The sequence below is a fragment of the Ambystoma mexicanum genome, chromosome 2p (genome assembly GCF_040938575.1).
Source record: "Ambystoma mexicanum isolate Mex_15411 chromosome 2p, UKY_AmexF1_1, whole genome shotgun sequence".
NCBI classification, from domain to species: Eukaryota; Metazoa; Chordata; class Amphibia; order Caudata; family Ambystomatidae; genus Ambystoma; species Ambystoma mexicanum.
This window is the reverse complement of record NC_090923.1, coordinates 915611971-915626863: the sequence shown is the minus strand read 5'-3', so window position 1 is coordinate 915626863 and position 14893 is coordinate 915611971. Positions and strand designations below refer to the sequence as shown.

The window sequence follows — 14893 nt, the reverse complement described above, 5'->3', positions numbered from 1 at the left end:
AGGTTGGGGATCTTTTTTTTTTTAGATGCTGGCTCAATAGAAAGGGGAAGCACAGTCGGATGCTCCCACAACTAAAAATTCACTTAACTATCTTTCTCATGTAGTTTGCAACCTGCACGGAAAAACCTAGAATTCCCCAGCAGAACGCTGCAAAACTATCTCTAGGTTGCTCCAGCAGTCATAAAGGTTTAACTGAACTGCAATTACATAACAGGCCCTCTATCCCCCAATCGATATGCACCATTTCAACTTTGTCTGCAGGTAGTATATAATGTATAGCTTCTTTGAGGCAGCTCTTAAAATGTACCTATGTTACAGTTCATTAAGGGATTGGGTTTAGTGATCATTGCAACTCTGCTCTATGTAGGTCACAGGGCTAGGCCATTGCCTCTTCTCTCTTTGAGCGCAACACAATTTGTCACACGTAGCATCCTACACATCACTTTTGGTTTGTTCTAACAGTAGTTTTCACCTGTAGTCCGTTGGAACTCTCAAAACCAATATGTTCATTATCCTTTTGTTCCTGCAATCCTCACTTCATGCTACAACTGTTGCCAATATTTTACTGTGTGTCAGGCCTTGCACATTCTTAAAAATTTCACTAGACCTGCAGGGTGAGTTTCTTATTTTACATACTTGCCCTAGGATCAATGCACTTGCCCCAACGCGACTGGTGACAAAATATTTACCAGTGTGTTTTGTGAAATGGTGCATGTCGCCATAAGAACACTTCAGATTTGCTGAAATGCTGTCAAGCTTGCACATTGAAACCTGTATTTGCCATTTACTGCAAACAAAATGTGTTTGCAGTAAACTAAAAATAAGCTTCTAACATCCCAATACTCGTCAGCAAGGGCAAGTATCCTGCAAATGATACTCGCCCTTCATAAAAACTACTCGCCAATGTTAGTGGGCTAGTAGATTTTGCGAGCCCTGTTTATATGTAATGTGGTATTTACTACAGGAATGATGCCATAGACGACCAGTAATCTAGTGAAACTGTGAATTGGTGAGTTGATTTAGGATCACCCTTTAAAAGGAAGTCATATACTAGTTTAAATTACTACCTTTTGGTAGTTAAAGTATTAGCACTGCAACCAACATGGACCTGCCATGTATATTTATAGTGCACGTTCTGCCTACTGTGATGAATCCAATGGAGTCATCACAGATGCCACAGTGATAGCCTCCACCGATGTGGCCAGGGGACGGCAACCGCTACCTGATCCTGAGCCTGGTGGGAGCTATATGAGGGAGGAACACATGGTAGGAGACGCACTGGGCAGGGGGATGGTTATGGTTTCATTGGATGAGGCGTGGTATTCCCCAGTTTCCCATGAGGGAGATCCCCTGTTGCCCAATACCCTAATGGCCTATTGCCATTTATCAGCTTCCCCCTATAAGGAAAAATAAGAAAACCTTTTCAGTTCTAGTTTTCTTTCATGTAGAACTGATCCCCCTATATGAAATCATCAAGAAGGACTCCAAGTATTGTGCATCAGAAACCATCAATGGACTTCAACTCCTACAACCACCCAAATACCGATACGAGGAGGATGAAGGAGTTGATGCAGAGCAACAGGAACGTTAAGCCTAATGAACATGTAGTTGTATGGAAACACCTGTGCGCGGGACCTTTAATATTGGTCACTGATTTGTGTGAAGGGGCGTTGCATTTCCGTGGAAGCCGGTGTGCAGAAGCTGGAGGCATGAACTGGTCTGTGGAAGCTGGAGGCGAGAGCCAGTGTGGTGGAACAGAGAAGCTTGGCAGCCAAGAAGGAACATAACTTTGTGCTAGCAAGGCGTGCCTTGCAGATGGCAGGAACCACGAGAGGATTCCTGGGCGCGTCGGGCAGCCATCAGAAGCAGCATTGTCCTTATTGGGAGGAAACAAGCAGGCAGGAGAAGATCTGCTGGAGAGACTTCAGAGCCCCCCAGCATGTGAAGGAAGCGGCGGACGAGCACTGCGTATGCGCGAGCACGCATGAAAACGCCACAGAGAACCAGTGAGTCTGCCACAGCAGAGTGGGGACCCTGAGGCGTTTCTGTGACTGCGCCAAAGAGAATATGAACATTGTGAAGTCACAGAAATTGAATTAATCAGAAGATTGCTTGTGAACTAAAAAGGCAGTGGTGCGCCAACTTGTACCCCAATAAGAAGTGAATGCAAATGTGTGGAAAAGCATATGAGAACTTTGCAAGCAAATGGATATACCAAGTCAAGATATATTCGAAAAAACCTTGTCCAAAGTACAAAAAGCAGACAGCACTCCAGGAGCAGCAGTGTGGATGAATCCCCAATTTCATAGGTTTTTACCAGTGCATGCTATTTTCCTACAACTTAATAATATCATACTTACCCAATAAAGTAATATTTGTGTCCAATTTCCAAAGTTTCACCTTAAAGCTCTGCCATTTCCCACCATCTGGAATAATTTTTAACACTTCTATACACTTCTTGCAACTATTTCAACTAGTTTTGCATCCGTAGATGTCTACGAACATCTGACTTCATAGCGGACCTTCCGGGCAGTGCCAAATGACCATACGCTGGCGCGCGGCATGATGATGTGTTTGAGAACCTGTCCGCATTTCACGATAAGATCTCTGCTTGGCGGACAGTTCGGAACTGCATTTTCTACTGATCTAGGAACTTCCAACTGCAAAATTTCCCTTGCACAGCTCCAACACCTATTCCTACCCATTATCCATTAACAATCTAGTACACAGTACATAATTTTAGCAAAACTGCTATTTATCTTAAAATAACATCAGCTAATGCCATCCCTCCCTCCCAAGAGCCACCACCACTGCTGTAATCAAGGAGCATGATAAACAGTGCCCCCTAACTTAGAAATAACAAACGCGCAACATTTTCCCTTGTCCACCTACCCCTCCATATTAGTGTTTGGTTGCTCTTCCCTCATTTCCCTCCCCACTTTTCGTTCTCAGCTCTCCTGCCAAAAATAAATACATCCAAAAATAACAAACAACATATTCCTTTAGGAACCACCTTTCACAGTTAAAAAATAGAACTAAAAAAAAAAAATGTATAGACTCCATCTAGTTTTTATTTCTCAGTAAACTACATAGACTAAATAAGATTTTCCAACATTTCCATTTGCATTTTGTTATGCTAATGGGAATATTGTGGCATTCATCCTCTGTTCCAGGGACTGGGACGGTGGATACGGGCCCAGCAGCCCAAGTTATCAGCCAAGCCAAGCGAGGGTGGATAACGAGGTCTCTGGACCAATAGCCCCCTATTCCAGCCCCTGAAATGGGGGATAAAGGCCATTAGCACCCTAGGTTCCCAAGGTGGGAACCCGTGCTACTAAAAAATAGGATTTTTCTTCAAACACCGGGACCCCAAGGTACACCTCTATTTTTTGTAGCTACATTATGACACTTGTCAAATAATAAAACACTGGCACATTTGCAAAACCATGCTTGTAGGTCCTTACCAATGCTCCTTATGCAAGTTTGCTGGAAATCCACCCATGTTTTATTTATTCAAAAGTGTCATATGTATGCACATACAATCGTCATATAACCTAGCCAAAATCATTCAGTCTTTACGAAAACATCTATATCTATAATCTTTTTGCAAACCTTTGTGTAGATTTGTCAAATGGCACCACATTTATAAGCCTTCACATTATTTTGGGAACCCCCCCCCTCTAGTTTTGCCCCCTCTTCACAAAATCCTACCAAACTTCGGAAAAACATTCATATCTAATGTATTATCAGTTTCCCAAATTAAGTGAGGATTTGTCAAATGGCACCTCATTTATAAGCCTTTACATTATGTTGGGACCCCCCCTTTAATTTTGCCCCCTCATGACAGAATCCCACCAAACTTTGAATACTCACTCAGAATCAGCCCAAGAGTATACATACAAAATTTCATGTAGTTCCATTATGTGGCGCCAAAGTTTTAAGCCATCCAAGAACTGCATTTCACCAACCCTGTAATGCTAAGGTGTTTGCAAACTTTCACAGGACTGTTCGCGAACGTTCGCGGCAAAAAACTATCCTATCTATCTATCTATCTATCTATCTATCTATCTATCTATCTATCTATCTATCTATCTATCTATCTATCTATCTATCTATCTATCTATCTATCTATCTATCTATCTCTCTCTCTCTCTATATCTATATCTATATCTCTCTATATATATCTCTCTATATATATCTCTCTATATATATCTCTATATCTCTATATCTCTATATATCTCTATATATCTCTATATATCTCTATATATCTCTATATATCTCTATATATCTATATATATATCTATCTATATATATCTATATATATCTATATATATATCTATATATATCTATATATATCTATATCTCTCTATATATCTATCTATATCTCTCTATATAACTATATCTCTCTATATATATCTATATCTCTCTATATATATCTATATCTCTCTATATATATCTATATCTCTCTCTCTATATATATATATATATATATCTCCATCTCCCCATCTCCCCCAAAACCTACAAGGAGTGTAAAGCAGAAACAGTGTTTGTTAAACATGGCAGGAGCTTGTGTTTGAAGCATGTTCTTTTGTTGAAGAAGCTACAAGGCTGAACAGTTGTTTTTTTAACAGGATTGTTGTGGGCTACGAAAAGACACCAAGAACTGTTAGACCTAGAGACATTTGTGATACCAGTCAATAATCCAGGATTAGGGAATCGCCCACTGTAACTAAATTATTTCCTATTTTTGGAGAACATTTACATTGGGGTTATTATACTTTTATTTAGGACTACTTTTTGCAAGTACCATATAATAGACATTTCCCTTGTCAGTTTATTATTTCGTCTTAGTGTGAGGGTCAGGATAGAACGTTTGGACAGGAGGACTACTTTTGATTTGACATCCCGACAAAGACAGATCCTTCGTTTTTAGTTCGTAGGTAGGGAAACTCCTCTTTAGAATAGGGTCAGAGAGGAATTTTCCCAAACCTTTTAAGTTGAATAAGTCTATAACCAAAAATATGACAACTTTGTGTCCGGCTTTCATTTCTAACACCTCACAATACCGTACGAATTAGTATTGGAAAGGATTACACATCAACCATTGCAAAATGCAGACTATCCCCCACTCGGCTTTTTACCCTTTTTTATGTCTGCCTATTTCTTTTCTTGGCCTTTTCTAGGTGCTGTTGCGGTTGCTGAATTTATTGCTGAGTCCCCACGTCTGCTCAGACTTGACCTGCGAGAGAATGAGATCAAGACAGGTGGCATGATGGCTCTGTCTCTGGCACTGAAGGTGAACCACTCGCTGCTTAGACTCGACTTGGACCGAGAACCCAAAAAGGAATCGGTATGTTTGTTTTTACTTGATGCAAATGTAGTATGACAGACAACACTGATTTGAACACATTCCCTACGGTAATTCAGTTTATTTCTTGGCCTTCCCACTAGTCTTGGGAATGTCTTGTTTCTTAGCCTATCATTTTCTAATCTGTAAAAATTGGTACATACAGCCGTTCAAATGCAAGAACTCCCTAATTGTGCTAAACTAACCACTTGGGCCTGCGCTCCCTGAATGATTCTGGAAGAGAGCAAAACTGTATCCTTAAATCAGTTAACTTTGGTAGACTGCCTGACCAAACCGACCATCCCAAGTCCATACAGTAATGTTTGGAGAAGGTGTGTACAGAGGGCTACGTGGCCACCTGACAAATGTGCAAGACAGGGACGCCTCTTTGTTGAGCTGATGTGTCTCCCACCCCATCAGTGGAATAATAATAATTTGTCTTGTATAGTGCTGCACACCCATAGGTCTCGGAGCACTCAAATAACAGAAGACATTATGGGATAGGCTCTCAACCCTGATGGAAACTTTTGCAGAGCCAGAGTGTAACATTCGGTAATACAGAGGATGATCAACCTAGTTACTGTCTGTTTTGAAACTTCTGTACCCTGTCTAGGTCCAGCATAAGTTCTGAAGAGCCGATCATCTTTCCTGGATTCCCTGGATCTAGCGATGTAAAAGCTCAATGCCTTCATGAGGCTTACAATGTAGTTTTCTGTCTGCTTTGGAGGGGTGTGGTGCCGGGTACAAAACTGGTACGTTTATTTTTTGACTGAGATGAAACTCTGAAAATTATCCTGGTAAGAAAGGAAGGTTACACAGAGTTACTGAAGAATTAACAGTAAGGAGGCTTTTCCAACAGGGCTTGAGGCTCACTTACCCTCCTGGCTGATGTGATTCCCACCTGGAAAACAGTCTTCAAGATCAACAACCTTAGTGGGCAAGAATGTGTCGGCTTCAAAGGTGAGCACATCAGAAAGGTGAGTTCCTGGTTCAAATTCCAGGTCCGTACGGTAAGCTGCCTCAGTAGGAACGTATTGACAAAGCCTCTGAGAAATAGAAAAACGGTAGAAATTCCAAACGTATAAGCTCTGCTCGGGTGTCCTTTGAATGCTAAGATAACCGCCAGTTAGCCTTTTACTGTTCAGCTCGGAAAGTCACTTCAAGCGAGTGACAAAAGGAATTGCAGGACTGTGGTTGTAGAACAAGAAGTGGGATCCAGAGCCCTCTCCCTGCACCCAACACAAAACGCTTTCCAATGGCACGTGTAAATGGCTTTGGTAGCCGGTTTTTGTTTTGATAGGGGAGCATCCCTGACTTCATGTGGGAGGTCCCAATCCTGCACTTGAGCGTCTCAAGAGCCAGGCATGGAATTTCAAGGTGCTGAGTTTGGGATGAAGGAATCTGACCCTCAGACTGCAACAGAGGTCCACTCTCATCGGGGAAGGCAGATGGCCATCTCGAGAGATCCGCCCAATCTCGGGCAACAAGACTCCTAGTGGTCTGGAATCTCCTCAGTCTCCTGAGAACCTGTGGGATGACAGCAATTGGACAGAATGCATAGAGGGGGTCAAACCTCCAGGTCACCAAGAACTCATTGCCCCAGTGCCCCTTTCGGAAGAGGTTTCCTAGAGCAGAACTGCTCGCACTTCCTTTGACACTGGAGGTGAATGGGCCCACTTGAGGGGGGGGGGGTCCCCAAAAGTCAAAGGTTTGTGCAAGAACCTCCTGGGACAACTGCTTTTGGGAGGTTGAGCTCTGCCTGCAAAGAGCATCTGCCACCACATTCTCTGTCCAGATGTGCTACCAACTAGGAGATATGAATCTCTAACTCCCACAACCAAAGCTGCATCACTGCCCTGCAAAAGGGCAGCAACCGTACACCCGTTCTAATTGAGGCAACACATGGCCAACATGTCCGTCAGTATCGGGACATTTCCCCCCCTAATGGAAGGAGGAAAGGCTTTCAGGGCAAGCATGTTCAACTGCAGCTCCAATAGATTGATGTGCAACCTGGACTTCGCCAAAGACTATGTCCCACACACTTGATATCCATTAAGGACCCCCAGGCTTTAAGAGACTCATCTGGCACGACTGATTCCTCTGGTGGCAGTTATCATTCTTGTTCCCCTGCCTCCTAGTTTTCTCGTAGGGCCGTCCTGGGCTACTCTAGCCGAGACATTAAGCCGATCCACCATGTAGTCTGAGAACTGGGACCATTGAGATCAAAGTCACCACGGGAGTGTTATCATCCAAAGCAGGACTTTTGGCATCAGGAAAATGCAGGATGCCATCAGACAGACAGGGAGTCAGAAAAGCCAGGGCTGGCAGATAGTTCTGGAATTGTTAGACCATCTGCAAGATATTCTGAAACCTGTCTGCAGCAGGAAAATCCTTTGCAAGCGAAAGTCAAACAAGGCTCCAATGACAAATATATAAGCAGGTGTCCCTTGGGAGTTTTGAAGTTGAGGGAGTAGCCCAAACCCGGCAAGAGGTGGCATGCGGTATAGTTGGGGAAACGGCTTGCTCCGGCCACATGGCTTTGATGAGCAGGTCATCCAGGTAGGGGGAAGGCGTGAATTCTCTCCTTTCTGAGCCCTGTTGCCACCACGGACATTAGCTTGGCGAAGACCAAAGGGTTAGAGGTCAGCCCGAATGGGAGTACACAATTAGTAATGTCTGACCAATCACAAACTTCAGGAATGTCTTGTGCTTTTGATGAATTGGCACATGGAAATAAGCTTCCCGAAAGACTATGGACACCACCAACCAGCCATGGATCTCTACGGCCTTATGGATCTGGATGAAAGTTAACATCTTAAACTTGGCCTTACCCAGAAACTTGTAGAGAAGCCTTAAATACAGCATGGGATGTAGTCTACAATCTTTCTTTGGTGCCATGAAGTATGGTAACCCTTCCCTCATTCCTTCTCTGGAACCAGTTTTGACCTCGCCTTTAGGCACAGGACCTAAATTTCTAATGGATTTCTTCCAACCACGGATTCCTCATCCATTACATACCTATCCCAGCGCAGCTGTTCTCTGGAAAATGTTCCGCCGTCAAGGGGAGCAGCGGGGCAACACATCTGCTCGGTCTGCCTCTACGCACCTCGCACCAGATATGACGTGTGTGCAAGTATGTATAGAGGCGCTGCGCCCCCTGAACTTGGTTCCTTTTTTTCAATGCACTATGCTCGCTAATCAGGAACACGCTCATTGGGCTTATTTCTTCTCTGACGCCATGCATACTCCGTTAAAGGTCTCGGTATTCACGCTGTGTCTGGATTGTGGCTGACAGTTATTGGTCTTGGATCTGCACTGGATCAGTTTATACTGCATTGGCGAGGAGCACAACACCCAAGGACTGCAGGTCATGCCAGACGATTGGCAGTGATCCAGAAGGCGATGGGTGAGGTTCTACGATCTTGGCTGAGATCCAAGGTGTGAACCAGCGCTCTGAAGAACGGGCTGCTCCGCACGTGGCGGAGGAGGATTTGAAGTTGTCCAGCTCCCCGAGTGATTTGTCTTCCTCTTCCAAGAAGAAGGCCAAAAGAGATACCTTTTCCGACCCAATCCTCCACCCCGGAGGAATGGGAGTGTTTCTGCCTGAAAATGTTAGACATCTTTGCCAAGGCTTCAGTGGCTCCGATCACTGTCTGCTTTGGCCATGGTGCTGTAGGGTTCCCCCAGGACCCCTGTGTCTGTTGCGACTGGCAGAGCACCCTCAAGGGTCAACTCTCTGCACGCTGAAAGGCTCAGGCGTGGACCAAAAACAAGCCGATGACACCACGGCAAAGCAGGAATCCACCCCACTCCCTATGGATGCTTTTATGTCAAAGATGTACGACAACTATGATGATGAGGGTGGCCAGATCTGTTTTGGACTGAAACCTCTGTACTCTAGTAAAATTAGGGATTTCCTGGGACAATTTTACGGGGAAGGCAAGGATGTGCCAGCCTCAGCACCTCTACAGCAATGGATTTCTTGCCAGCCCCCACACCAGTTGAGCCCCAAACAGCTAGTATTCTGGGTTGGTCTGCTCCATCTAGGTTCAATGTGAATTTTGTGACATTCTGGAGGAGCTGCTCAAGAAAACGATGCTCCTTCCCTTCAATGTGGTGATAGAAGCACCCGTACTGGAGGCGTGGGAGAATCCGGCCTCTGTTACGGCTATGGACGGAGACTTGGCAAGGAAACACTGTCCCACTTCGTCAGACCCGGCCTTTCTCTCCTCCCATGCTTCGCCGGACAGCTTGGTGGTCTAGGCCACTATGCCTAGCCTGAAGAAGTCTACCTTCGTGTCCCTTCCACTGGGTAGGGAGAGTAAGAGGTTTGACTTGTGGGGCAAGAAGGAGTTTGCATCAGGCAGTCTGGCACTGCGGGCTGTGAATGCCTCTTGTGCCATGGCAAAGTTTTCCTTTGGCCTTTGGATGGCGGCGGCCAATGCAGCCTAACACATCATGAAGGGGGAAAGGAGGGACATATTGAATAACCACAAGATTGTGTTCTCTCACCCAAGAGTGCGGTGGCTTCGAATCTAATCTCCTTGTGCAGTATCAGCAGAACCAAGCCACAAGACGGGGTTCCTTCTTGATTGCGATGTTATTGTATCTGCAAATACAGATATATATGCATCCAATCAGGGCATTGTTGTATACGTTTTTACGAAAAGTCAAGGTTATAATCCCAGCAGTTATGCATTGATACAACCATGTGTCACGGAGCCCACATTCTAAGTACACTTGCGTCATGGTTTACCTTGTGGTTGTCTCTTGTTTTTCACCAAGGTGTTATTTTTTCTTTTTCCGCCAAATGTGCTACAGGCCAGTTAGTTCAGGGGATGTGGGGCCATTGACACGTGATCCCTATATTCTCCGCCAACAAAACACTGGATGTAGTCAGTGTTTTACACTCAAGGTGTCTGCAAACACTGTGAATTGAAGAAGAGACCAAAGAGGGGAAGCCAAAATTAGCACTGAGAAATGGCAACGCCAAACAATTCAGAGGAATCGGATATTGCCAAATTCTGCTAAGTCACATAAAATGAGCAGAGAAAGCAGAGGCACACCCATGTCAGTCTGTCGGGAAATGTTTAACCATGTGGGTCCCAGCCCACTGTGAGGGAACTAACCACTGAAACATTTTGGAACGCACTCGCCGGCCATACATGCCCACCGCGGGGCGCGAGGCCCCCAGGGAGACAGCAAACCGGTTGCCGTCCCCTGGGGGGACCCCCCCCTGCAACGGCCTTGGCACACAGTCGGGGCCGTGCAACAAAAAAACACTTTCACTTCCGGGCTGCACAAAACATGGCATGTTTGCCAGTAGTGTTAACCCCAATAGGAAGCGAAGCAAAGCAAACGGGGACAATTCCCAAAATAAATCTGCAATTTTTCAAAAACAGTTGGTAAATAAGGGGACCCGCCCGTCAAATCAGGGCTAGACCCATCACACATTGGGAAAGACGGCCTCGCCGGCCGCGTATGCCGCCGCGAAGCACGAGGACCCCAGGGACGCAGCAAAGCCGATTGCTGCCACCCGGGGGGCCCCGCACCAAAGCGGCGGCCGCGGCACACAGTCGAGGCTGTACAAAGAAAATTCTCGTGCTCGGGGAAACTGACTATCAAACTTCAAAGATCAACACAGACAAATGGGTGCTGAATGTTCTTGAAAAGGGGCGCTGTTTAGAATTTCAGGACAAATGCCCCTGCATGCCTCTTGTCACGCCACAAGAACTGCACATGGCACAGCTGCTGCAGGAAGTTCAAGCCATGCTAATCAAGGGGGCAATGGAAACATTTACTCAGCACTTCCCTTCGGCTTGAATTCGGGCCTGGGTCTGTTCACCAAATGCTTGACCCCCGGTGGCAGCGCACCTGCGCTGCAAAAGGATCCACGTCTACCCTTACCTGGACGATTGGATCATCCGGTGCTGCTCCCGCGCACTGGCAACCCAGCACAACTTCTGACTTTGCTGGGATTCTCATTCAACTACCCGAAATCTTGCATAGTGCCATCGCAGAACACACTGTTGCTGGGTGCCCAACTCAACAATCTCCTTTCTGTGACTCCATCAGATGAGAGGGTGCAGGCAGTCCTGGGAAAGGTCCAACTGCTGTTGACCGCTTCCGTGGCAACAGTCCAGTCCAAGTCCCTGCTGGAGATGGTGTCTTCCTGCATCCATCTGGTCCCCTTCTGCAGGCTACGGATGAGACCCTGTTAAGAATTTCTGGATGGCAGATGGCAAGTCAGTGACACATGGACTGGCAAAATCGCCCTGAATTGGGCATTCTGTCAAGCCCTGCAATGATGATCAGTTCATCCACACCTCGGTGTGCTCCCTTTCAGATCCCTCTGTCAGGCTGCAGTCACAACAAACGCTTCTCTAGAGGGTTGGGGAGCCCACACAGGATATTCTCACACCAGAGGCCCTCTGTCTTCCGGAGGGAAAGGAGTTGCACACAAACGATTGGGCGAGCAGTCTTCTGGACCCCCAAGTCTTTTCAGCCTCTGCTCCAGGGAAAGGTGGTGCGGATCTTCACAGACAAAACCACCACCATGTTTTGACATCATGTAACTGGGTGGGACGCACTCCCCAGCGCTCTCGCTAGAAGCACAGTCTCAGTGGCGCCGGGCCATTCTTTAGCGCATATTTAACGTCCCATTTACCCTGATCGGTGTCCAGAACACCATTTCATACTCTTCCCAGCAGGGTGCTGCGGTCCTGCCACGAATGGGAACTTCAACAAGCGCAAGTGTTATATCCCTTCAGCGAGTGGGGTCTCCCTCAGATCGACCTCTTCGTGACGGCTGCCAACGCCAAGTGTCAGAAGTTTTCCAGCAGATATCGTCAGCCAAGGAGTCTGGGGGATGCCGCCTTGTTCCCCTGGATGGGGCCTCTTCCTGTACACTTTCCCTCTAATTCCGCTGTTGCTACGAGTGATCAACACACTCTGACGTTGCCATTACAGGATGATCCTCATTGCAACGGCATGGCCCAGGCAGATCTGTTAATCAGACCTTCTTGATCTGTCAGTGGCTCCAGCCATCATGCTGTTGCCACTTCCCCACCTCCTCTCCAGAGAAGGACAGTCAATACTGCTCCACGACCAAGCGTCTGAGCCTCAAAGCCTGGCTCCTAGAATTTGGACACTATACGCTGACTTTGGAATGCAAGAAGATCGTAGCTAAAGCCAGGGCACCGTCTACATTGGATTGCTACAAGCACAAGTGGAAACGCTTTACATTGTGGTGCCGGCCACAGAAGATTTCATCGCTCCGTATCACTGCTCCGCAATTTCATCTGTACCTGATTTGTGAGAGGTCAGAAAAGAGAGGCGGTCACACAGTTGTAGTATTCTCATTGTCAGACATTTTATTTCAAAGAAATGGGCTGGAAAAACACCACTCGTGCCATATCCTAAGGAGGGAGGTTCCCTTCCTAAGAGACTGAAACTAAGAATCAGTCTATGTCAAGTAGTTAGTAATTTAGGAAACATCCGTGTGTCCAAAACCTTCTAAACTGACCTGCAAACCAGAAACCAACATATCAGAATGCAAGGAAATGTCGAACACATGTTTAGTGAAGTGTTCATAATCAAAAACATACAAATAAATCCAAAAGTATTTTCCAAGGAGAAAACCTTGAAAACCAGAGGATGGTTCCCTTCCCCTAGATTTTTAGGTGGGCTGTTGAAAGTGTCTTTCAAACAGTTGCTTTGTATCACAAGACTGTCTCTTTATCCACCAATTCCTTGAGGGTTTTACACTGGAGTCAAAGTTCTTGTTCACACACTATCTTCCAAAAATCCATCAATGTCTTTGCGACAAAAGTGTCTTTCTTGAACAACATTGTCTTTATTTTGGATTCACAAAGTTCTCGTTCTGTAAACTTGGATTTAGCTGGTGTACTTTCCAGATACCCTGGTAAATTTCCTTGCCAGGTATTTTGTATCACTGTTAAGCTTTTCTTCACAACTTTAGTGGATTGCCTGGTATGCTCCCCTGCCAGGAATCCTTACTCTGGAGGTATTACAGATCCCCGGTATACTCCCCTGCCAGGTACACCCACCCCCCTAACCCCCCCCCCCCCGCACCCGTAATGCCAACTGCCTTCTCTTTACCAGGACTTCCCTATTGGCTTTACTGTTACCTTCAATATATTGCATCTGCTTTGTTCTTTCCAATGTATTTGCTTAGCGTAACACTTGTTTCAGTCTCCCCCACGTTGACATCTCGTGCATATGTAATTCTTCAGGTTTCGTCGTTGCACTTTTTCTTGTTGGTATTCAAATCTTCATTCTCTTAAACCTTGATCTAACATTAGGTTTTGCTTTTGTTTAAATCACCTTTGAGTATTGTCCAAAATATCAATCTCACATACTTCATTCACTTGCATTGTTTGTCGGTATGCCCTGGGGTCCCCAATTGCTCTGGGCAGACTCACCTGTGTTTCTTTGCATGCCTTTGCGGTGAAGCTTCCTCCCTATATTGGCTTCCCAGGTGATGCAGGCATCTCGTCAGCGTTCCCTCCGTGTCTGCGTTTACTCGCCGGCTTCCTTCCGTGGCCTCCAACGGAGAACGCTGCTTCCTGACTCCACCTCCAGGAGCTCTCGTGTGTTTCTCAGGACCCCTGCGGTCCTTTGTGTATGCTTGCTGCACTTCTACATCTTTCCCGCCATGTCAGTGTCTGCAATTTGTTTCGCGAGTCGCTGCATAAATGTTCCGTCGTCTTCTCTGCGGTTCTCTCCCATACTGCCTTTTTGAATGTTGTGGCTGCCATTTTTAAATGTCCCGGGAAATTTAGTGTGAATGTAACAACTAGTCTGCACAACGGTCTTTGCACTTTGCTTAATCTGCATTAACTCTCCTTCTTCATCTCGGTACTTGAAGATTGGTGGGAGTTGAAGTCCATAGATGTAATTGGATTTCCAAAATGATGTTCAAAAACTTCACATACAGAAATGTCAGAAACCTAAGATGTTTTCTGTGTTGTGAATTTTGGAGGTTTACATGGAGTTTTGTTTCGAGTGACCTAAGGGAAGGGGTTTCTGATGTTCATGATTAGGGGAAATTGTTGGGTGACAACAAGCCCTCTAGAACTTAGATGTTATAGGGTCTTTGTTGGGAAAAACGGTGGAATACTGTGTCTCATCTAATGGAATCCTCCCTTCTCCCCAGTAGTTGTCCCCCCTCCACTGTGATCCTCCCTCATATAACCATCCCCAGAGTCAGGATCAGGTAGCGGCCGCCGTCCCCTGGCCACATGGGAAGAGGTCACCACCAGGGAATCGGTGATGAATCGGATGGATTAATCACAGCTTTCACTAGCCACGGCTGGCCTCTCCTACACCAAGGTCCACCTGGCCACCATACCCTGTTACACATGGACCCCAAGCAAACTCTGCCTGTGGTGGTCACACAGGCTCGTTAAGGAGTTCCTCAAGTCCCTCTACAGAACATTCACTCCAGTGAAGCCTCCTGCACTGGTGTGGGAGCTCATCCTGGTACTGTCTAAACAGATGGGGCCTCCTTTTGAAGTTTCTATC

The 14893-nt window shown here is 45.9% G+C and overlaps 1 protein-coding gene across 1 annotated transcript in view; it reads left to right on the top strand.

Moving 5' to 3' along the window:
• The window catches only part of PPP1R37 (protein phosphatase 1 regulatory subunit 37), a 1561993-nt gene that overhangs the window by 1303996 nt on the left and 243104 nt on the right, over window positions 1-14893 (top strand). The window contains exon 10 of the mRNA XM_069644632.1: window positions 5184-5350. Coding sequence (XP_069500733.1) covers window positions 5184-5350 — 167 coding nt within the window. The remainder of the gene's footprint in view (window positions 1-5183; window positions 5351-14893) is intronic.